A 23,398-nucleotide genomic window follows, 5' to 3' on the forward strand; every position below is an offset into this window, starting at 1 on the left:
TAAAGAAAACCTGTGTGTGTTTAAGCCAATATGAACCACTGGAAGGATCCTGATTAAAGAAACCCCCACTCCAATTTGAGCCAGCTGGGCTAGGGGATCTGTTTCTTGCACCCAAGAATAAACATGGTAGGAATAATGTCACCCATATATTTGTATCTATAGGCCCTGGCTCTTGGTTCCTATTTGTGAGTGGCAGTGTGATTAATCCAGATAACTTTGTGTCAGGCCATTTAAGGCCTTGACCAGTTTGTGGCCTCAGTGCTTAGTGGGATAGCAGGGTAAGGGGCTCTGTTACAGTTGGGGCCTTATACCTGGAACCCTGTCCTGGTCAGCCCACCATATCTCTAAGTCCTTGAGATCAAAGTATGTAAAAATTAGGAAGGGACATTTCAAAAGCTTTTTTTTTTTTTTAAAGAGAGAGGAGAGAGAGGGGAGAGAGAGAGGGGGGGGGGAGAGAGAGAGAGAGATAATTTTTTTTTTTTTTAATATTTAGTTTTTAGTTCTCAGCAACACAACATCTTTGTTTGTATGTGGTGCTGAGGATCGAAACCGGGCTGCACGCATGCCAGGCGAGCGAGCTACCGCTTGAGCCACATCCCCAGCCCCCAAAAGCTTTTATTCTAAAATTTATGGGGAGAGCTGTGAAGAAACAAACATTGTACCTAAATATAAAGCAAAAAGTGGGTTGCCCTTGTTGCTGCTGGTCTCTAAATTTGCTTTTCAGACAAACATATTGCTGATTCTTTGTGTATCTGTCCAGGAATTTCAATGTGTATACATTTCATGTGCATACTTTCCCCAGAAAAGGGTAGTTAAGCCATTCAACTTCCTAAAAAAAGATTGCTATTTAAGCTTAGTTACTCCCTAGATAGTGCCTTGTCTGGCTTGGCAGAAGGGTGGGGTGCTGTGGGCTAGGAACCAGCCAACTGGGAGAGGGGTAGAGGTCCCTTGGTAATAGGTCAGCTGAGAGCAGGGGCCTAGAGAGGCTTGTGTAGAAGCTCAGAAAATAAATTCACCTACTTCTACTTTGCTTAGAGCTGCCCTGAATTTTTTAATTGAAGCAAATTAAAACTTCCCAAATATATTAGTTCACTTTCTGGATGATGGCACATGGCTCCTTCCCATCAGTTTTGTAGTCCTGAGGCCTTCCTGGCTTCTGGCCCAAAGCTATCCTTTATCACCGGGCCTCTTTGCAAGTACTTTTCCTTAAGCTGGGGGATCATGGCCCAACAATCGTCACTTATTTAGGGTGAATTGAGAAAAAGTGTGAAGTGGGAGAGCTGAAGGAGAAACATCTTCCAGTTCTTTGTGCTTCAGGTCTCTGTGAATGTCCTTGTTTTCTTCAATAATGCAAGAGTCTTCTGCAACCTCTGTGCAAAGGTGTTCTTTCTTTGATGGCCCAGAAGACAGGTATTATCAGGAGTAAAACCATTAGCATTCTTTAGTTTTGTGCCTTACCAGGAGCAGGGACCCTGATGAATGTACCTTCTCCCTAGATCCTGCTATACTCTGAGCAAAGGTGACAGCTTTTTTTTTTTTTTTTTTTCGTCAGGCATTGAACCTAGAGGTGCTTAACTACTGAGCCACATCCCCAGCCCCCCCCCCCCTTTTTAAAATATTTTATTCAGAGACAGGGTCTCACTGAGGTCCTCGCTAAGTTGCTGAGATTGGCTTTGAACTGTTCCTTCTGCCTCAGCTTCCCAAGAGGCTGGGATTATAGGTGTTCACCACCGTGCCCAGCAGGTAACAGCTTTTGCCACTGATGCTAAGCACAGGTGTCAGGAGATGCTCACCTCGCATATCCTGGACTTTCCCCAGAGATCGATTTGTCCATTCTGTCTGGCCTTTCCCCTCCCACAAATGCTAATCGATTGCCTGGCCTCTGTCTGGCCTTAGGCTAGCTTGGAAGGGTACACAGTGGAAGTCTCCCAACTCCTAGACAGCAGTGGAGAGAAAGGATTGGCTCACTTGAAAATGCCTCACACCAGGCTGGGGTTGTGGCTCAGAGGTAGAGTGCTCGCTTAGCATGCACAAGGCACTGGGTTCTATCCTCAGCATCACGTAAATGTAAAATAAAGATATTGTGTCCACCTAAAACTTATGAATAAATATTAAAAAAAAATGCATCTGGGGCTGGGGATGTGGCTCAAGCGGTAGCGCGCTCGCCTGGCATGCATACGGCCCGGGTTCGATCCTCAGCACCACATACCAACAAAGATGTTGTGTCCGCCGAGAACTAAAAAATAAATATTAAAAAAGAATTCTCTCTCTCTCTCTCTCTCCTCTCTCACTCTCTCTTAAAAAAAAAATGCATCACACCATGCTGCATCTTCTGTAGAAAGAAGGTGGAAAGGAATAAAATACATGTTTATATTTTCTTTTATTTGTGTAAGTAAATTCCAGAGTGATGAATAAAAAATGTTAGGAGATGAAGAGGAGAACAAAGCATAAGGGATGGGGTGGTACTGAGAGTTTACATTTTTATTTAAAAAAATAAAATGTAAACCCTCTGAATGTATTAAAGATGCCAAAATTATATTTAAAAATTCATGAGACCCTATGGGATCTGTGGCCAGATGGAGTGGTAAGAACATTGATTCCCAAGACTTTCACAGAGGAGAGCAGGCTGGCTTGAAGGACCCTCTTTCTCAAAGGAGATGCTCTGTCTTTGCAGATGAATCATTTCATGGGAGTGATGGTTGATCTTTTTCCTCATTCTTTGTCAAGATGCTGGGGATAGCTTTGAGAAGATCTTAACCAGATTGCTTAGCTGCAGTTGGAAATTCAGCCATGGCTTTGTGCTGTAAGCTTTGCCCATCTCTGAGTGTGTGATGACAATATTTGTCATCTATCTACAGGGGTCATTGTGGCATGGTTGTGATATAGGAAAGGCACAGAGGTTTTATATCTGAAATATCCAGGGTTATGTCTTAATATTGTGGCTCACTATTTAGCTAGGGCGAATAACTTACTCTGGCTCCCTCAACTACAGTGTGGGGATGAGACTAATCAATAACCCACCAAGTTCACAGAATCATTGAGTGCAATAATGTGCATGAAGTGCTGAATAAACCATAAATCATTAAATAAGCGCTGGTTAAAAAACCTGCCTGCTAGTTGCTACATGTCGCTTTGTTGCTTAGGAATGCCCCTTGTAATTGGAAGATGGAAAGCCTGCATCTTATTGCCCATGTGTTTATGAGTGGATATTTCCCCAGTATGCCTCTGGGGGAACCTCAGATGCTTCTGAGGATAGGAACGAGCCAGGGCATGTTTTCTTGGCCCATCCTTTGTCATTTGATCATTCTGGACCCGGTGAATTCTCTTGTCCTCCACAAAGACATTCTTTAGTTTATTAGTTACTATAATTACAAGCACACTTGTTTTCAGTTCCACAGATATTTACTGAGCTCTTCAGATAAGTCAGACTCTATGTGGAGATGATGTGTGGGGGGGTGATGAAAGGAAGAATGAGACATGTGTCTGTTTTCAGGGAGCTTGGTCCAGGGGAAGGATGCCCTGGAGCTTGTGGTAAAGAATGGGGAAGGTTGAGGGAGGAGAATGTTCTCATGAATATTTTTGAAGATATTGGTCAGCATCCTTGAAGTTATTCACTGTACCCTGAAGGAGAAGTTGATCTCCATTTTGCAGGGGAGGAAGCTGAAGCTTAAGTTAATAAGTAATCTCACCAGAGGATGATGGGGGAAAAAAGCTCTTAGGTCTAGAATGTCTCCCCTGGTTCATCTTCCAGTCCTTTTATATCTGTCCCCAGTGGTAACATCCTACCAGCAAAATGTCATCACTTCATTCAAACATCCAGGCAGACCCATTCTTTCCTGCCCACAGGCCTTTCCAAGGTTCTTCCTTCTGCCTGGAATGTTCTTCCCTCAGCTATTCCAACCCACCCTTCATTGGATGGCTAATTATTTCATATCCCTTAGGTTTTTGCTTAATTTTCACCTCCTTACAGAGGATATCCTGAGCTCTGCCACCTGAATATCCTCTGATGGGACTTTCCCTTCATGGCGCTTGCCTCATTTCATAATCATGTTTGCTTATTTGAGGCCTGTAAGCCGCCCGCTTTTTTCACCAGGTGTTTTTCACAACCCTTGGCATTGAGTATAGAGACAGTGTGAGACTCACTTTGCGCACTTGGGTATGCATGAAATATTAGTTTACAACATTTACAAAACAGTCTAACTTATTTCAAGCCCCCATCTCATGGGATTGACAGGACTCCCTGATGTCACTCTGTCCCTACTTTATATCTTGGGCAGCCTCCTTCTGCTTTACTGTCTTGGGAGGGCAAAGGGCCTGCTACTCTATCCCTCCCCAGCTTCTGGCCAATTGCTGTGTCTCTTGCTAACCCACTTCATTTTTCTTCCCTCAAAACCTCTCTTGGTTTCCTAAGCCTTTGGCTCTGGGTGTGTGTGTGTGGTGGGGGAGCAGAAAAACTGGTAGGCTGTTTCTGCTTTCCGTCTTACCCATCTTCCCTCTCCCCCCAACAACATTCAAAGCAGGTAACTTGCCCAGGAATAGGAGTAGAGGAGGAGCATGAAAGATGAGCAAGAGACTCCTATCTCAAAATGCCATGCTGGCCACAGAGACATTAGGAAGAACAGGGCTGGAAGTTGGATTCTTCAGTGAAAGAAACTTCAGGGACAGTGGTGCTGTCTGGAGATTGGATTTCTGTCAAAGCTGAGTTCAGGTTTACTGCGGGACTTGTGGATTATAATGGGATAAATTACTGCAGAGTAACAACAATAGTAAATAATGAGTGACATTTACCGAGCACGTATTCTGTGCCAAGCATCAAACTGGTGTTTTACATATAGCATCTCTAACTCCAGAGTTTGGGCCCTTTCTCAGTGCCATGCCACCTCTCCCGGAAAACAAAGATCTTACCACAGGCCAGTCAACAGCAAATGGCACTGGATTCTCTGCTTCGGGGAGCAGGGAGATACTTTCATCAAGAGCCTAAGAAATAACCCTGAGGCTTGTCACTGTCTTATAAAACTCTTCAGTCTGCTAATTTAGGGTTCCTGATGAAATATTGGTCTACTAGGGCTTGGGGCATAGCTCACTGGGTGGAGTGCTTGCTTAGCACGCACACGACCCTGGCCTCAACTTCCAGTACAAAAACCAAAAAAAAAAAAAAAAAACAAAACTGCTCTATTGGCCAAGCGATCTGTTTCATGGAGGTCCAAACCATTCTGAATGTCACCTACCTACTTTGCTTTGCATGGTTGGCATCTTTAATATGGCTCTAAGACTTAGCTTACTGCTCTTATAAAGCTAACTTTCACTTATTTTGTGTGTATACTTATCATTTTTTCATGTTGCAAGTTATCTGAGGACTTTTGGGGGCCAGTGTCTCTTAGTTTGTAGTAGTATTGCAACTAGCTAACATTTACTAAGTACATACTGTATATGTTAGTCACTGTCCTAAGTCCTTTACACAGATGGGCTCATTTTATCTTCTCAGTAACCCCATTGTTATCCCATTTTACAGAAGGAGAATCTAAAACCCAGAGAGGGTAATAAATATTTTGCTCAAGGTCACACAATTATCTAGTAGCCAAGTAGGGCAATGAAGTGAAGCCACTTGGCTTCAGGCCCTTTAGTAGCAAAGCTACAGTTTCCTCAAAAAATGAACCTGAGAAGTTAGTGGTATATTACAGTCATGCATGGCACTGATTTTTTTTTTTTTTTTTTTTGTGGGGGATTTCTGGGTATCAAACTGAGGCCTCATGCATTCATGCATTCCAGGAAAGTGCTCTACCACTGTGCCATATCCCAAGCCCTGGCATGGAAGATTTAGTGGTTGTGGGAGGGCATCAAGACATGATGGTGGGGTGGTGGTATGCCATACAAGGTTAAACATTAGACAGGAAGTCAGAATGCCTGGGCTAACTTCTTGGCCATGCCTCCTTGAGCCCTGGATCTTGGGCAAATCACTTAAACTTCCTGAGCCTCATTTTCTTCAGCTGTCAAATAGGATACTCTGCCCCAGGGCGGGTTGTGAGGGATCAAAAAGAAAATGAGTATCAAAGTGGCTTGTGTGCTGGAAAAATTGGCCTCAATTTTGGGTGCTGAAGTATCATTTTTGTTAAGAGAGTAAAGGATGGGGATGATGAGGAATGACCTGGTAATCAACAAGAGAGACAGGGCTCCCTGGCCTGTTGATAAGAGGGCTGCTTTCTCATATCCTTTCTACCAGTGCCCTGATGTCAGTGCCACTCATGCCTGATTCCTGCTCAGCCTGTGACTTGGACTCAGAGTCCCTTCCCTGGGTCCATCAGCCAGGGGGCCTGTTTGTAAACTACAGCTATTTTAAGCTAGAAAGGAATTTATTAAAGGAATATTAGTATTTGGGGAAGGAACAGAGAGTCAAGAATCATGACCAGCCATCACATGAGAAACAATGTTTCTCAGGCACCCAAGCCTCTGCCACTGCTGCTCAGGGAACAGCCACTTGGCTTTACTCCTCACCTGCTTGCAGAGGTGGACTCCCCATGCACATTGCTCACTTCTGCTTTCAGGCTTACACTGGGGAGCCTGACTGGTGGGAACCCAGGTCAGTGTCTGTATTTTAGCTGCAAGGGAGTCTGGGAATGTGAGTTTTCTAGCTTCTACTTTGGGAAGAGAGGACTTACACTGTGTTACCAAAAATGTAAGAGAAGAGTTTCAAAGATTTTGGTGGCCACAGATGACAAATATCTGTTACAATGGCCTAGTTCCTATCATGTTGGATCCCAAGACAGTGATTTCAGGAAATGGCTGAGAGAGGAAACAACTCCAGAGGGCTCCAGGTCCATTTGTGAGGAACCCAGAGAATGGCGTGCTTGTGTCTACAAATTCGAGTGGGGGGATGGGGTGGGTCCAGCTCCATAGAGGACAGACCATGTGGGTGTCACATGTGCCAGACAAGCATCCTGGGGCTTCAGTATGCAGGGTGGGAAGTTTAAATCAGTCTGGACTGTGAGGAAGGATGTGAAGGGGTAACTTCTGCTCTGAGCTTGGCTGTTTCTGGCTTCTGCCTTTGCTGTCACCTTTTCTGTCACCATCTGAGCATTTGACATACACCCTGAGCGGCCATCCTTTGTGCATACAAAGGACACTTTTGTCATAAAAATGAAGACCACATCAGGAAAACACTGTAGGGGGCTGACGAGTACGAAGAGAGAGGATACCAGGAGACCTGTGGCATGATGGAAGCATAGATTATGTCTAATAGGAGGAGATGGTAGGAAACAAATGGGGTGGGGGTGTCAGCATCTACGGCTCAGTCTGCTCTGGAATGAGAGCCGAACTTGGGCTTCTAAAGTCTCTTCCACACTACACACCTGTAATCCTAGCCACTTGGTCAGCTTGAGCAATGTAGCAAGACTGTCTCAAAAAGTGAAAAGGGCTGAGGATATAGCTCAGTGGTAGAGCACCCAGGGGTTCAATCCCCAGTATCACAAATTAAAAAAAAAAAAAAGAAGCAAATAAATAAAATCCCTTCCAGGGGAGATTTTATTCCATCATCCCAGAGGGGCAGAGGATAGAGTAAGGAGCTTGTGAGGGTACTCTTGGTAGGGTGGGAGTCTCCAATGGGACTCCTGGGAGAGAAGGACCTATGTTCAGCATGCTCCCTGGGGTGGGATGGGGTTTTGGACAGATACAGTGTACAGGATATACAGGGCCCGATACACCAGGGCTCCCAGGTTGGCAAGATCCCTGCATCCTGTCTCAGCATGAAGGTGGCTGTTGTCTGATTTTATAGGCTCTAAGAGAGGGACCGGTCTATGATGTTGAGGGTAGACTGATGATCAGAGGGAACCTCCTGCAATATTTCCAGCAGGGGAGGGCTCCAGCGCTGTCGAAACTCTCTAAGGAAAGTGAAATGACCCACAGGGTAGATTTGGAATGAAGACATCTGGCTCAGAGGAGATGGAGGGATAGAGGGAACTAGTTTGCTAGAGTTGCTGTAACAAAATACCATAAATGAAGTAGCTTAAAAAACAGACATTTACTGTCTCACAGAAGTCTGACATCAAGGCATCCATGGACTGGTTCCCTTTGAAGATGCTAGGGAAGGACAAGTTCCAGGGCCCTCTCCCAGCTTCTGCTAGTTCTTTGGCTCATGGTAGCATAAACTCCAGTCTTGACATGGTGTTCTCCCTGTGTGCCAGTGTCCAAATTTCCCCTTTTATAAGCACATTGAATAAGGAGTCCTTCCTATTCCACTGTAGCCCAGCAATGACTTTATTTCCAAATAAGGCACACTCTGAAGTACTGGAGGTTAAGACTGCAACATATAAATTTTGGGGAACACAAATTCAATCCTTGACAGATGGGTCTCACATTCTGAATTTTGGGACACAATTCACATTTGCCTTCTATGCCGTGACTGGCATCTTCTTTCAACTTCCTTCTCAGAGTCCTGTGAACTGGGAGGGCAGTTGGTGGCCTGGAGCAGTTAAATGGCCATGCCTAGAACCTCACCTTCAGATTTGATACCTGAATCTGTCAGCAGCCTGCTTCCCAGTCATGACATGGAGGTTAACAAGCCTCCCAGAAACTCCCCCTAGCACCTGAAATGGGAATAAAATAGCTCACTGAAATGAGGCAGGGAGTGTGGAGGGCGGCAAGCACAAAGCAAAGTGGGTGTTCAGTAGATCCTAGCACTCTTTCCTTCTTGCTCTTGGAAGGTTGTGCATGTGGAAGCCCTTTCCTTGGTTTGACAAGACCCTGAGGAGGGCAGGGGTCAGAAAAAGTGCCCAAGGTCTCAGGGCCTGGTCTTTCTTCCTCTCCACTCCCCTTGCTGATCACATTTGTTTGCTTCCCCTGCTGGCTCTGGCCATTCTACTTTCTGCTCCCCATCAGTTCCACTCCCAGCTCTTCCTCCTCATTGTGTTTGTCCTGGAGATTCAGGAACGGGCTTCAACAGATGTTTATCAAGGGACTGTTACATGGGTCTTGTTGTGATAGGTGTCCAGTTTCACAGACCCAGGGATGGTCAGATTGGGGTCCAGTAGCTCCTTCCAAAGACCTTTGCCCTTGCAATATGATATGTGACTTCAGATGGTGCAGGGGCGTGTGTGTGTGTGTGTGTGTGTGTGTGTGTGTGTGTGTGTGTGTGTTGTGGCCTTGAGTGGAAACTTAGCCGCAGAATTTCAGAGTTGCACAGAACTTTGGAACACTCCTATTTCAGCTTCCTCTGGCTATAGATAGGGAAACCGAGGTCCAGGGAGGGGAGGTAATATGCCAAGGTCAAATGTTGGGTGGTGCAGGGCGCCAGAAGCCAGGCCTTTGAGGGACATAGGCTGTACTGAGACTTAAGGGTGGTGGGTGCTTCGGGGGTCAATGATCTATGTTCCCAAGGTTGAGGGACTTGCATTTGCGGAGGGGGTCGCTTTCAGAGTTCTGGAGCCAAGGTGAGACGAAAAGCAAGGTGGCGGAGCGTGTTTGGGGGATTGTGGGAATTTAGGGCCATGCACCCGCCCCCAGCAATGCGTGGGGCGCCCGGAAAAGGGGCGCGTGGGTAGGTGGGGTCCTGCGGGGGCCGGGGCGCGGGGCCCGGCCGGTCAGGGCGGGGTGAGTCACAGCCCGCCCGCTCCCATTGTGCGGCCCCGCGGCGGCGGCGGCGGCGGCGGCGGCGGGGGAGCCGAGCGCGAGGAGGTGGAGCCGCAGGCTGCGGGCTCCAGCGCCTGCGTCCGCCAGGCCCGGCTTGCGCGGCGAGAGGCCGGACGGGAGCCCGGTGGCCGCGCCCCGGAGCGCGTTGGGAGGGACATGGGGCGCGGCGGCCCGCCCCGGCCCCGCAGGCTCCGGAGCCCTCAGGTACCGCGGGCGGGACGTGGCCGCCAGGAGGGGCGGGGGCTCGGGCTGTCCCGGGAATGGCTGGGCCTGAAGGGACACTCCAGCCGGGTGAGGGTAGCCACCCCCGGGCGGGGGCTGTTAGCGCGAGCATCCTGACCCCGCCCTCCACCCCCAGGGCTCCCCACTAGGCCTCCGCAGCGCCCCCTTCTTCTCACCCGGGGTTCTGGTCCCTTGGTGAACCGGAGCCTCCCAAGCCGCCCGCCCAGCCATGGCCAACGGAGTGATCCCGCCGCCCGGGGGCGCCTCCCCCCTACCCCAGGTGACTGACGTTGGAGGGGAGGTGGGGGGAAGAGGGGCGGGAGGGACCCTGCGAGGCATGGTGGTTCTCCCGTAGGCCCTGGGACCCCCATATGTGCTTATCTCTCTGGGCTGGTGGAATGGAGAAAGAGGGGTCTTTGATATTTTTCAGATCCGTGGCCCCTTCCCTCCCAAGGCCTGGTTGCCTGCAGGGGATTAGGGGGCTGAGGGCTGTTGAAGATGGAGCCTGCTGGTTGACCCCGCCTCCAACTAGGGCATGGAGTTGGAGTGGGTGTGGGGCATTCACAGCCCAGGGGTCCTTAGGAGATGCTGTCTGGGCCTGCAGGTCCGGGTGCCCTTGGAGGAGCCCCCTCTAAGTCCAGACGTGGAGGATGATGATGATTTGGGCAAGACCTTGGCTGTGAGCAGGTTTGGGGATCTCATCAGCAAGCCCCCAGCCTGGGACCCTGAGAAGCCCAGCCGCAGCTACAGCGAGCGGGACTTTGAGTGTGGGTAGCTTGGGGACCCCTAGTGTGGCTGCCCTCACCACCATCACCTTCATCGCCACCATCACCGTGCTCACCTTCGGCTTGGTCACCTAGTGCCATCCTGTGCTGGACACTGTGCTGGACTCTGTGCTGGGCCACCATGCCATGTTAAGTCATTCTGCCTTTCTCACCCATCACCTATTCACCTGCCAGGGAAGCAGGGGCCCAGACCAGGGAAGATGTAGGGAGATGGGCCTGAGGCCTCACTCGGTGACCTTCATCTTCCCCTTTGGCCCTGCTCACCCTCCTCTCTGCCATGTGGTGACCCCTCTCAGCTCCTCTTATGCGTCCTTGCTGTATCACATCTTCCCCCACCCGAGGCTCTCTTTTGTGACCTTCCCTCTCCATCACTCCTGACCCCCACTCTGTCAGGCCTCATCAATGACAGGAGCATGGACACAGATGTTGGGGGGAAGCCAGGCCCTGGAGGAAGGACTAGGGTGCCCTCCTTTGAGGCCTTGAGCTAGAATAAGGTGTGTGCCCCTTGGGCGGGGAGGCTCCCCTGCTGATGCGGGAGCCTCACCAGCTCTCCTGCACCCCTAGTTCACCGGCACACATCCCATCACACCCACCACCCGCTCTCAGCGCGCCTGCCTCCACCACACAAGCTGCGGCGACTGCCCCCCACCTCTGCCCGGCATACCAGGAAGAAGGGGAAGAAGGAAAAGACCTCTGCTCCTCCCTCTGAGGAGACTCCCCCCATCCAGGAGGAGGGGGGAGCTGGAGCAGATGAGGAAGAGGAGGAAGAGGAGGAAGAGGAAGGGGAATCTGAGGTAGAACCTGTGGAGCCCCCACCATCAGGGTCCCCACAGAAAGCCAAGGTAGGGACCTGCCACTTGAATGAGGGGTGGCTGTTCAGGGAGGGTGCACAAAGGATGGAGGAAGAAGGGTGGGGGCTAGTGCTTGCTGAGTGGTAAGTTGGGCCCAGGGCACATCTGTCTATCCACAGTTCTCCATTGGCAGCGATGAGGATGACAGTCCTGGCCTCTCAGGGAAGGCTGCTTGCACCAAGCCCCTGCCCTCGGTGGGACCACGCCCTGACCAGAGCCCCCAGCCTTTGCTCAGGTACTGGCCTCAGCCCCATTCAGCAGGCTCTAGCCCAGCCCAGAGTAGTTAGGCACAAGGCTCTTGATAGTCACCTCCTTCCTAACCCTGAGGGGTATCCCCAGGTGTGACCCAGAGAGGAGGGAAGGTGGGGAGCATTATATGTCTCCATAGTTTACAAGGGGGAGAGAATAAGAGAAGACAGGAAAGAGCAGAGCCAAGAGTTGAGTCCTTTAGGCCTGAGGTGTCAGAAAGAAGAGGACAGGATACAGGCAGGAGGAGGAGGGCCGGCCTGATGGGTGAGGGAGGCCTGTGTCCGGTGCCCAGGTGTCTACTCCAGGGCCCCCAATTGGAGAATGTACTGGAACCCACTAGCCTGCTCATCTCCTTGGCCTTGCCCTGTTAAGTCCAGGGTGCATGTTGTCTTCTCAGCTCCCCCAGTCCCCGTGCCCGGGCCTCCCGAGTCACTGCCGAGAAGAGCCGGCCCTGGAGCCCATCAGCCAGTTATGACCTGCGGGAGCGACTGTGTCCAGGCAGTGCCCTGGGTAACCCTGGTGGTCCGGAGCAGCAGGTGCCCACTGATGAGGCAGAGGCCCAGATGCTGGGCTCTGCAGACCTGGATGACATGAAAAGTGAGTGACACCCCATGGTAGTCCTTGCTGCCCACTCCCACAGGCTCCCAGCCTGCCAGGGACCTTGAAGAGGCTTGTGCTCTCCCCCACCCAGGGCTGAGTCCTCTCTGCAGTGTTCCTGTCTGCTGGAATGTGACCAATGACAGGGAGCTCACTACCTTACCAAGCCATCTCTCTGATTGCCAGAGCTGAGATTTCCATTTGTGACACCTTTGGTTCTGATTCTGTCCTCTGAGTCACCCCTGAAATAAGGCACCCTCTCTCCCTGTGGCATTTGAGGACATCATTATATTCCCTTCTCCCAAGGCCCTTCTTCTCAGAGAAAACTCTGAACCCCTTCTTCTTACCCCCTGCAGACCAGTTTTTTAAGCCTGAGTCAGGCTGCCAGGCCCCTTCTCCTCCCTGAGCCAAGACCTCTGTCAGTCCTGTCCCACCACCCTTGGCTGGTCCTGGCTGTGATCTCTGTACATTCCTTCCATCTTATCAGTGCCCTGGCTTTGGTGCCACCTGTCATCACCCGTGGGGCTCTGTGCCCAGGCCAGGGGCATCACTGGCCCCGCCCTCCTGCTCTTCAGAACCACTGGATGTGTTTGCGGGGGCAGGGTAGGGTAGGGCTTTGAGCTCAGTACGTCATGGAAAGTTGCCAGGGCCTGAGGACAGGGACAGGAACAATCCGATGGCAGCAGCGGCAGTGGCAGCAGGATGGTGGGGGGGCGGGTATGGGGAGGGCGTGTTTACAGACCCAGGGTGGGGGCTGGAATCATCAGGGAGAAGGCTTGGGGATGTGAGGAGTTGGGGTCAGGAGGCCTCGCTACCTACGGCTCTGCTTGGACAAAGACCACTGCTGCCCAGGCTCTCACTGTTGGGAGAACCCAGGATCTGGGAGGGAGCAGGGGCTGAGGCCTTGGCTGCGGGGGAATGACGAGCCTGCTGGAGGAGGTCATGGAGCCCAATGGGGCACTGAGCCCTGGGCCTAGGGACACTGAGAGCCACAGTTCTGGGAGGAATCCAGCCCCCAGCCCTCGAGACTTGCTGGCCTCAGAGGACTTGGAGATGTTTGTGCTGGACTTTGAGGACTATGGCCTGTGGGAGCCCACCAGGGGCCAGGAGAGTCCCATGGCAGGGGCACCAGCTGGTGAGTAACTGGATGGCCAGCTTGTCCCCAGCTGTTGGCCTGGGAAAGGGCAGGCAGAAACATATCCTGCTGGAGTGTGTATCCATGGGGCATGGGTGCTAGGAAGTGTTGGGGGCTTGGTGCCTAGGGACTGGTGTCAGTCATAGGGCCCCCTGGGGAGGAAGTGGCAGGGACCAGTAGGTCCAACTGGGGATATGGACTGAGTTAGGGTCTGACTTTTTGTGTGACTTGGCCAGTGGTTCTCTTTGTGATTTGGGGTTAACCATCTTCCCCCTTCCTGTCAGTCTCCTTATCCATGAAATGGCCACATCAGATGATGTGGTCCTGGTAGTGTGTCCTCTTGGTGACTGTCATCCTCACCAGGTAGACTTGTTGGGCAGAGCAGAGGGTTGGAGTCTGTAGTGTGTGACTCTAAGGTCTGAGCTGGACGTGTGGGACCACCAAGCCCACTTTCTCTGCAGGTCACCGCCTGGAGGACAACCCTGGTGTGCGGCGGCACTTAGTGAAGAAGCCGTCCCGGACTCAGGGAGGGAGGGGCAGCCCAAGTGGCTTGGCCCCCATCTTGCGCAGGAAGAAGAAGAAGAAGAAGCTGGACAGGAGGCCTCATGAGGTGCAGGGGCCTGAGGGCGTGGCCTGGGGCTTCCTCACCTGCTCTGCCTGGAGCCTTCTTTCTCTTCTTCCCTGCCCTTCCCTGGAATGACATTTCCCATGCCACCCTGTCCCACCTGGCAGCCCCCAGGCTCTCACCCCTGTCTTCTACCTCAGGTATTTGTGGAGCTGAATGAACTGATGCTAGACCGAAGCCAAGAGCCCCACTGGCGGGAGACAGCCCGCTGGATCAAGTTTGAGGAGGACGTGGAGGAGGAGACGGAGCGCTGGGGGAAGCCCCACGTGGCTTCCCTCTCCTTCCGCAGTCTCCTGGAGCTCAGGAGGACCATTGCTCAGGGTAGGGATCCCTAGGCCTGCCCACCTCAAGACCACAGCCCATGCCAGACTGCCCAGTACCCTGGGCCTACTCCCGGGAGCTCAGGGCCAAGGCAATGAGATCTGGCCACCACTTTGGGGTCATGGAGTCCAGTTGCCTCAGCCATTCATAATCTTGAGGGGCTGGACCTATTGGTACCTAATACTGTACCTGGTGCCCAGTGGATGTTCCCAAGGAAGGGGAAGTTGAATGCTGCAAATTCATGGAAGTCTTTCCTTCCTCGGTGAGGAGGGGCCTGCCTGCTTCTGTGCTCGGCTTTCACACCCCTTCACCAGCCAGCTCGTGGCCACAGGGGACCCATGTATCTGCCTGAATGCATCGGGTACTTACCTGTGGGGCAAGGTAGCATGGGAGGTGGTCTCCTATCTGACAGGATGTGCCCCCTCCACCTGTATTCCTAGGAGCGGCCCTCCTGGACCTGGAGCAGACCACCCTGCCAGGCATTGCACACTTGGTGGTGGAGACTATGATTGTGTCTGATCAGATCCGGCCAGAGGACAGAGCCAGCGTCCTGCGTACTCTGCTGCTAAAACACAGGTACAGGCAGGGCACCTGGGAGTGGGTCTGGTTCAGCACAGGCTCTTTTGAATGACTCTCACCTCTGCTTGAATACCAGAAGTGATAGGGAACTCATTCTCTTTCCATCTTTCTGTAGTTCCGAAAGAAACTGTAGAACCGATAGAAAGTTCTTACACTGAGACAGAAGAAATGGAGGCCCTGATCTTCCCACTTCTTACCTCCTTGTGACCTCAGTCTGCCATGAGCCTCTTCTAACCCACCTTGTCCCCCTTCTCCAGCCATCCCAATGATGACAAGGACAGTGGCTTTTTCCCTCGAAACCCATCGAGCTCCAGCGTGAACTCAGTCCTGGGGAATCATCACCCAACCCCCAGTCATGGCCCCGACGGTGCGGTGCCTACCATGGCTGATGACCTGGGGGAGCCAGCCCCACTCTGGCCACATGATCCTGATGCTAAGGAGGTCAGTGGCCTTGCTCTCACTTGGGCTGGGGGACTGAGAGGACATCCAGTTTGAGTTGAGGTTGTCGACAGCTTCATTGAGCAGGTTGGGAAGGTCCTGGTTTGGCACTGTGCTAGGCATGCTGGGGACCTGGAGGTGACATGCATGATGGTTTCCTGTGATGAAGACATGGGGTAAAATGCCATGATGTGGCAGATCCATGGGGTCCAGATCTTGGCCTGGTCCCTTCTGAATGTGTAGCCACAATACAAATGGTCCCTGTCTGGGCTGTGAGGGAGAACATGCGGCCCAGATCCAGGGCTGGAGTGAGGGATAGGAGGGCCTGCCACGGCCTCCGGTCTGGGTCCCAGCCCTATTCCAGTTCTGCGTCCTCAGAAGCCCCTGCACATGCCTGGGGGAGATGGTCACCGGGGGAAAAGCCTGAAGCTGCTGGAGAAGATCCCTGAAGATGCTGAGGCCACCGTTGTGCTCGTGGGTGAGCAGCGTTGGGTGCTGGGGGGCAGGGCCCTCCCTGTGGCCTGCTGGTCTTGAGCTCTGGCTGGAGGCTGTTATCTCCAGCCCTTTCTTCCCCCATTTCCCTCCTGTTTCCCATCTTGCTAGTCCATATAGCAACGTTGTGAGAATTAGAAAAAAGCACTCTTATTTAATATTTATAATTTCCATCTATTAGCAAGTTGTAATAAATATATAAGTGCTTGAGTTAATAGGGTCTTGTGGATTGGTGTTTCTTTGTGCAGTGTGCAGTCTGTTCCACTGTGCCCCAGATCCCCCACGAGGGCCTGCACTGACTGCTCTCCTTTGCCCAGCACCTCTGCCTTCCTCTTCCCCCAGGCTGTGTGCCTTTCTTGGAGCAGCCAGCAGCAGCCTTTGTGCGGCTGAGTGAGGCTGTGCTCTTGGAGTCTGTGCTTGAGGTCCCTGTGCCTGTCCGCTTCCTCTTCGTGATGCTGGGGCCCAGCCACACCAGCACCGACTATCATGAACTGGGGCGCTCCATTGCCACCCTCATGTCTGACAAGGTGGGCTCTGCACCCCCAGGCTGGGATTGTTGGCCTATTTCCCTGGGCCCTGCTTGTTCTCTCAGTGCCCATGGAGGCAGGGTGCTGAGGCCCCTTGCAGGTAGAGGCCCTGCTTTGGACTCTGGTTAGCCAATGGTAGATATTGGATCCCCAGGCTAGGGCTTGGTGGGAGAGGAAGCCCAGACCTTGCCGTGTCAGATGTAACAAAGACTTGAATGGGAGGGCTGGTTGTACTGGTCTTTGCTGTGTTTCTCCTGGGCTTGGACAGGAAGGTCCTTTAGCCAGGGCGGTGTTCAGAATGTACCACCCCAGTCAGAATGGTTCAGGAGGCCCTGTTCTGCCCTGCGTTACTGCTTTAGTTGTTGTGTGTGGAAAAGTCTGGAGGCCCTGAGGAGGACAGAGGGCATCCGGGGAGTTCAGAGCAGCACTGCTCGCAGGCCTGCAGGGACGAGTGCCAATATTTTGATAGCCGATATTGCCGCACTGGCCCTGTGGCCGTGGCTGTTGTCCACCCTGCTCCTGGCTGTGTGATCCAACACCTCCTTCCTGGAGCCCTCCACCAAAGTCCTCCTCCCTCTTCCCTCCTGTCGCCCCAGCTGTTTCATGAGGCTGCCTACCAGGCAGACGACCGGCAGGACCTCCTGAGCGCCATCAGTGAGTTCCTGGATGGCAGCATTGTGATCCCACCGTCTGAGGTGGAGGGCCGTGACCTACTGCGCTCGGTGGCTGCCTTCCAGCGGGAGCTGCTGAGGAAGCGCCGGGAGCGCGAGCAGACCAAAGTGGAGACGACCACCCGAGGCGGCTATGTGACCCCTGGGAAAGGTCAGACCTGTGCTGTGACACACCCTCCCCAGAGCCAGGGCCTGCACCAGACCTCCGCCCTGTCCTGACTACCCCAGTCCTTCCTGCCTGCTTTGGTTTCCCAGCCCTGACCCCACATCCCAGGCTGTGCAGCCTGAGCCTGGGGCCTCTAAGCTGGAGGGCGTGGTCTGCGTTCCAGTAGCCTCTTGTTCCCCAGAGCTGTCTCTGGAGTTGGGAGGCTCTGAGGCAACCCCTGAAGATGACCCCCTACTGCGGACGGGCTCGGTGTTTGGGGGGCTTGTCCGGGACGTGAAGCGGCGCTACCCCCACTACCCCAGTGACCTGTGGGACGCCTTGCACTCCCAGTGTGTGGCTGCTGTGCTCTTCATCTACTTTGCGGCCCTCAGCCCTGCCATCACTTTTGGGGGCCTGCTAGGTAAAGTGCGGGAGTTGGGGCTCCTGTGGTCACTTTGGGGGGCTGGGGTCACCTGCAGAGTTTCTGGGCTGTGGTGTCCTAGGGGTTACTTTAGGGAGCTGATAGAGGAACTAGAAAGATGTGACCACCTTTGGGAGCTGCTGGGTCAGCAAATCCTAGGGATCACTTTTGGGGGGCTATAAAGGGAGGTGGTAGGAGAGTTATAAAGGGTGATCACCTTTGGAGAGGTGGAAGGTGACTGGGAAGAATGAGGGTGGAGAGGGGGCCTTGTGTATCACTTTGGGGGCCACTCCTCTTTTGCTGGGGTCACCAGTTTATGATAAGCTAGAAGAGGAAGGAGGCAGGTATAAAGAGCCAGGCTAGAGCCTCCCAACTGTCCACTGCCCACCCAGGAGAGAAGACCGAGGGCCTGATGGGAGTGTCAGAGCTGATCGTGTCCACAGCTGTGCTGGGTGTCCTCTTCTCTCTGTTGGGTGCCCAGCCACTGCTGGTGGTTGGCTTCTCTGGGCCACTGCTTGTCTTTGAAGAAGCCTTCTTCAAGGTAAATCTCTGCTCTCTCCAGGGCGGCCTGCCCCCCACTGTGCTTCTTTCTCTCCTCTCTCCTTTGGAGTGCACCACCTTCTTATCCTGCTGAGGACAGATGTCCTGTGGGTGACTGCCACATCTCTGCCCTAGTTCTGCCGCGCCCAGGATCTGGAGTACCTCACTGGCCGGGTGTGGGTTGGCCTCTGGCTGGTGGTCTTCGTTCTTGCCCTGGTGGCCGCTGAGGGCAGCTTCCTGGTCCGCTATATCTCGCCTTTCACCCAGGAGATCTTTGCGTTCCTCATCTCGCTCATTTTCATCTATGAGACCTTCCACAAGCTCTACAAGGTGGGGGTCAGGATGGGGTGGGTGGAGTAAGCCTGGCAGAACCCCAGGGAGTGGCGGGGGGCAGGTTTGGAGTTTGGGGACAGGGGAACAAGGAAAGGGGCTCTGTTGGGTGTTGGCGTGGGAGGATCAGGGACACCCTAGGTCTGAGCTTAAGGGGAGGAGGTGAGACCCTGAGGATGCCAGTTGTACCCCGAGAAACTGGAGGCTTAGTGATGTGCATTTACCTGCACAGGTGTGTGATGGAGTTGGGGTACTGGCAGCACTACGAGGCTGCGTGTCCTTGGGTCACCTTTTGTGTGTGTGTGTGTGTGTGTGTGTGTGAGATGCTGGAAGTCTATGGGTTATTGCTGTCTGCTCAGGTATGTGAGGGGGCACCCCCTCTTTCACAGGTGTACTGAAGGTGATGACATTGGGTTCACCTGCTCAAGTGAGTGGTAAGGTGTCCTTGTTGTGCACACACAGGTATTCGCAGAGCACCCGCTGCTGCCATTCTACCCTCCTGAGGAGACCCTGGAGGCTGGCCTGGAGCCAAATGGCAGTGCACTGCCCCCCACTGAGGGACCACCTGGCCCCAGGAACCAGCCCAACACGGCTCTGCTGTCCCTCATCCTCATGCTTGGGACCTTCCTCATTGCCTTCTTCCTACGCAAGTTCAGGAACAGCCGCTTCCTGGGTGGCAAGGTGCATGGCGGCTGGGTGTAGTGCCCTCCCCAAGGGTTCCTCAATGTCACGCTGTACTCTAGAGATAGGCTGCGTCCCTCACCCTTCCCCAGCCAACCTATGGCCTCACATCAAGTCTGGGCAGCCCTGGCACCCCATTAGGATCCTCATCAAGAATTTTTTCACTGTTCCCCCAGAGAAGTTTCATAAAGATGATAATGCTCTCCTGGGTGCAGTTGGCACCCATGGGAGGGGATCAGAGAGACGATAGGGGAACTTCTGGCTTCTGGAAGGGGATGGGAGGGGTGGGGGGAAGCCAGAGTCTGCAGACGCTCACTCCACCTCTGCTCCTGCAGGCTCGCCGCCTTATTGGGGATTTTGGCATCCCCATCTCCATCCTGGTGATGGTCCTGGTAGACTACTCCATTACAGACACCTACACACAGGTGGGTGAGCCCTGTCCCTGCTGCATCTGGTTCTCACCCAGGGCCAGGACCTTGACTCATTTCCACTGTCCCTGGGTCAAAAGCAGGACTGGTCTCCTAGTAGAACAGTGACCTGTTGTGGCCATGTTGGGAGGGTGGGACTGGGGTTCCAGGAGCAGGTTCAGGTTCCAGGTTCCAGGTCCAGCTAAGAGAGGAATCCTGAGGAGCAGGTGTGGGCTGGGGCAGGATGACAGGTCTCCCTGTGGCAGGTCTGCTGACTGCTCTTGCGCTCTAGAAGAAGGTATTTCATTTCCCTTCCTGTTACTGGATCCCTGGAAGGACCGAGACTTTGGAGAATATAAAGTGAATTTCCCCATTCCCCAAAGTTCTGGTATTGGGGACACAGAGCTTGGCGGAAACAGCTACTCTGTGGGCTTCCTGTATGGGGAGGCTGGCTGTGTCCCTAAGCCCAGTCTTCTTTCCTGTTTTGCAGAAGCTCACCGTGCCCACAGGGCTCTCGGTGACCTCCCCACATAAGCGCACATGGTTCATCCCACCCCTGGGCAGTGCCCGCCCTTTCCCACCCTGGATGATGGTGGCAGCTGCTGTCCCTGCCCTCCTGGTCCTCATCCTGATATTCATGGAGACACAGATCACAGCGTGAGAGGACTTGGGGAACGGGGGAGAAAGGGAGAGCCAGGGCCAGGCTCCTTGGATTGGTGTCAAGGTTAAAGTGGGGCATCTTGTCGGTCTGGGGGCAGCAGGAGATATGGCAGGCCTTGAGAAGGAGCATGTCGGAGCTGGCAGGGGTGTGGAAGAGGGGGGTTTGTGGGGATGTGGGGTAGGGGTGGGGCATGGGGGTCTGGACATGGTTCTCCTGGGTGGTTTGATGTGATACATGTCTTTCGCCACCATGGTTTGCATGGAGGCACTTGACAGTCCTCAGAGTGCTCTGGCAGGATGTTCTGTCACCCGGGGATGCTCACATGTATCTCATTTGGGATAAACCAAAATAATGTGGTGAGATCTGGCATCTGGCTTTTGTGGTGTTTTAAATATTCACAGTATGAGAATTTGGCTCAAATTTGCTGCAATGTGAGAACTTCTATTTGGGAACTTGAAAGAGGAAGCTGGCAGGTCCCTGGGAGAAATGTGTCTGCACATCCCTCCCTCACATTCCTGTCCTTGTGTGTGTGTGTGCTGGGCTGTGCCTGTTGCAGGTCCCCTGGCCAGCCATCCCTGTTCCCCTCCCCTTGCAGGCTCATCGTCAGTCAGAAGGCCAGGAGGCTGCTCAAGGGTTCTGGCTTTCACCTTGACCTGCTGCTGATTGGCTCTCTGGGTGGTCTCTGTGGGCTCTTTGGGTTGCCCTGGCTTACAGCTGCCACCGTCCGCTCTGTCACCCATGTCAATGCGCTGACAGTGATGCGCACTGCCATCGCACCCGGTGACAAGCCCCAGATTCAGGAGGTGCGGGAGCAGCGCGTCACCGGGGTGCTCATCGCCAGCCTCGTGGGTGAGAGCCCAGCCTTCCCTGCAGACCTGCCTTGGGCCCCATGGCCTACAGTCCTCTCTGTCCCAGGCCTGACCACGTCGCCTCTGAATCTGCAAATATGTCACACCTGGCTATTCCTCTGATTCCCAACCTATCTCTCACCTGGTCAGCCCTTTCTTGAGTCCCTTCCTAGTTCTTTGTCCTGTTCCATCTTCTGTTCATGTGGCATAGCTGACCTGTCAGGGGGTCCATGTCCCATTGTTCCCAGGCCCATCTGTCTTCATGGAGGCTGCCTGAGGGGTCAGGCAGGCCTGTGTTACCTCTTCCAGGCCTGTCCATTGTCATGGGAGCTGTGCTGCGGCGGATCCCACTGGCTGTGCTCTTTGGGATTTTCCTGTACATGGGTGTCACATCTCTGTCTGGTATCCAGTTGTCCCAGCGTCTGTTGCTCATCTTCATGCCGGCAAAACACCATCCAGAGCAGCCCTATGTGACCAAGGTCAGGCCAAGAAGCATGGAGGTGGGGAGAAGGGGTGATGGGGCAAGGATCTGGAGAGATCCCTGGGCCAGAAATGGACAGGGTGAGTATGAAGGATCACTTGGGTCTTGGAGCAAGGTTCCTAGGTGTGGGTGGGAGCTGACTGGGGCTGCTGGGTGGTGAGGCCCAATGCCTGTTCCTCCAGGTGAAGACATGGCGGATGCACCTGTTTACCTGCATCCAGTTGGGCTGTATTGCCCTGCTCTGGGTGGTCAAGTCCACAGCGGCCTCTCTTGCCTTTCCCTTCCTGCTGCTGCTCACGGTGCCTCTGAGGCGTTGCCTTCTGCCCCGGCTCTTCCAGGACAGGGAGCTGCAGGCGGTAAGGAATGGTGGTTTGGGGTAGCAGGCTTAGTGTGAATGGGCATTGGAATCAGATACTTGGGTTCCCATCTTTCCTGAGCCTCCTGCCAGTTTGTATGACCTTAGCCAAGTTAGCTTCTGAAATCTCATTTTCATCCATATAATGGGGCTGATAACAGATTCTACCTTACATGACTGTTGGAAGGATTAAATACTAATCTAGATAAAGCACTTGGCATGATGGTTTGGTGCAAGAGTAAACACAGGGCTGCTGTGGGCAGCCTGTGCCCTGAACAAAAGCACACAGCTGAGGGATGTACAAGTGGGGGTGGCATGGTGCTGAGGTCCATCCTGAGCCCTGTTTTGTTGGCAGAGGAAGGGACATCTCTTTGCAATTCATCCATACTTAAACATTGCATGTAGAGGTGCTGCAGTAACTAGAAGTGGCCCTAGGAAAGAATTTCACATGTAGTATTTGCCATCATGATTATTATTATTACTAGGAGATACTTAGTAATCTGGGGAGTGACCCAAAGATTTTGGTCAAGGGAAATGCTTCAACTTGGGATCATGATCCCTTCAGAGAGTGAAGCTGGGGAAGGTCTGGGAGCAAGGAGGGCTTGTGGGTGAAGGAGCGTATGGGGAGTTGTTTCCCTGACCAACCCTGTGTTCCTTTCCGCAGTTGGACTCAGAAGATGCCGAACCAAACTTTGATGAGGATGGCCAGGATGAGTACAACGAGCTGCACATGCCCGTGTGACCCTCTGGGATGGTGCCCCTCACAGACCCTACCTTAGTGATCAACACCAGGGCCCCCGGCAGAGCTCAGCACCAGGGCCAGGGATATGCCTGGAGCTATGACTGATGCCAGGCCAGAGTGGCCCTCTGACTTCAGCCCAGGACCTTGCACAGACCAGACCGGCACAGGCTTTCAGCTCATTATAACCACACTCCTTGTCTTGTGTCTGCCTCACTTTCTTGGTGCCGTCTCTGGTTTCTCAGTCATATTATCCATCCGGAAGAATCAGAAGAATTCTATTATTTGGGTCATCAAAACCTGGGAGAGGTTTAAGGCAAGGACAAAGTCCTTGAGGTGAAAGGGGAGAATCAAGACCACAGAAGGTCAGAGCTGGGCCTTATCATCCCTGCCTCAGGCCCCCTCAAGTACAGCTGAGGAGCAGGAGGCTCAAGGTCTGCTCAAGGTCACATGCCCTGCATAGAAAGGGGGAGGAGTGGAGGGAAGAGGGAGGTGGTTGCTTCACTTTAGCCTCTAGGAAAATTAGAGCATCTCCAATGGCTGTGAGTCTACAAAGAAGAATGGAAATGTTTATCTTCTTTTCCTGCTCCCTGGTATTCTTGGGGGGACAGACAGCCGCCCAATCTCCTAGACGCCAGAGTGGTGCTGAATTGGGGATCCCTTGGACCATTTTAGTC

The 23,398-nt window shown here is 53.0% G+C and overlaps 1 protein-coding gene across 5 annotated transcripts; it reads left to right on the forward strand.

The window, feature by feature from the left end:
* The first annotated feature begins 9,274 nt into the window (after window positions 1–9,274).
* On the forward strand, window positions 9,275–22,926 carry SLC4A3 (solute carrier family 4 member 3). Of its 5 annotated transcripts, none has more exons than XM_081261797.1 (23): window positions 9,275–9,422; window positions 9,980–10,123; window positions 10,448–10,610; window positions 11,193–11,470; window positions 11,599–11,714; window positions 12,126–12,325; window positions 13,922–14,070; window positions 14,226–14,406; window positions 14,847–14,982; window positions 15,243–15,426; window positions 15,802–15,901; window positions 16,258–16,442; window positions 17,039–17,264; window positions 17,461–17,679; window positions 18,072–18,220; window positions 18,355–18,549; window positions 19,012–19,230; window positions 19,566–19,655; window positions 20,128–20,294; window positions 20,894–21,147; window positions 21,456–21,625; window positions 21,810–21,983; window positions 22,647–22,926. In XM_081261797.1, exons 2-23 carry the CDS (start codon window positions 10,073–10,075, stop codon window positions 22,722–22,724), a joined length of 3,684 nt encoding a protein of 1,227 aa, XP_081117923.1. In that variant the 5' UTR covers window positions 9,275–9,422; window positions 9,980–10,072; the 3' UTR covers window positions 22,725–22,926. The 5 variants fall into 5 exon arrangements, with proteins under 5 accessions (XP_081117923.1, XP_081117925.1, XP_081117922.1 ...); XM_081261796.1 differs by lacking the exon at window positions 9,275–9,422 and adding an exon at window positions 9,536–9,825; XM_081261799.1 differs by lacking the exons at window positions 9,275–9,422; window positions 21,810–21,983; window positions 22,647–22,926 and adding an exon at window positions 9,533–9,825 and having other exon boundaries at window positions 21,395–21,535.
* Window positions 22,927–23,398: the final 472 nt, after the last annotated feature.

This window comes from Spermophilus citellus (genome assembly GCF_964194105.1).
Source record: "Spermophilus citellus genome assembly, chromosome: 11".
Taxonomy (NCBI): Eukaryota; Metazoa; Chordata; class Mammalia; order Rodentia; family Sciuridae; genus Spermophilus; species Spermophilus citellus.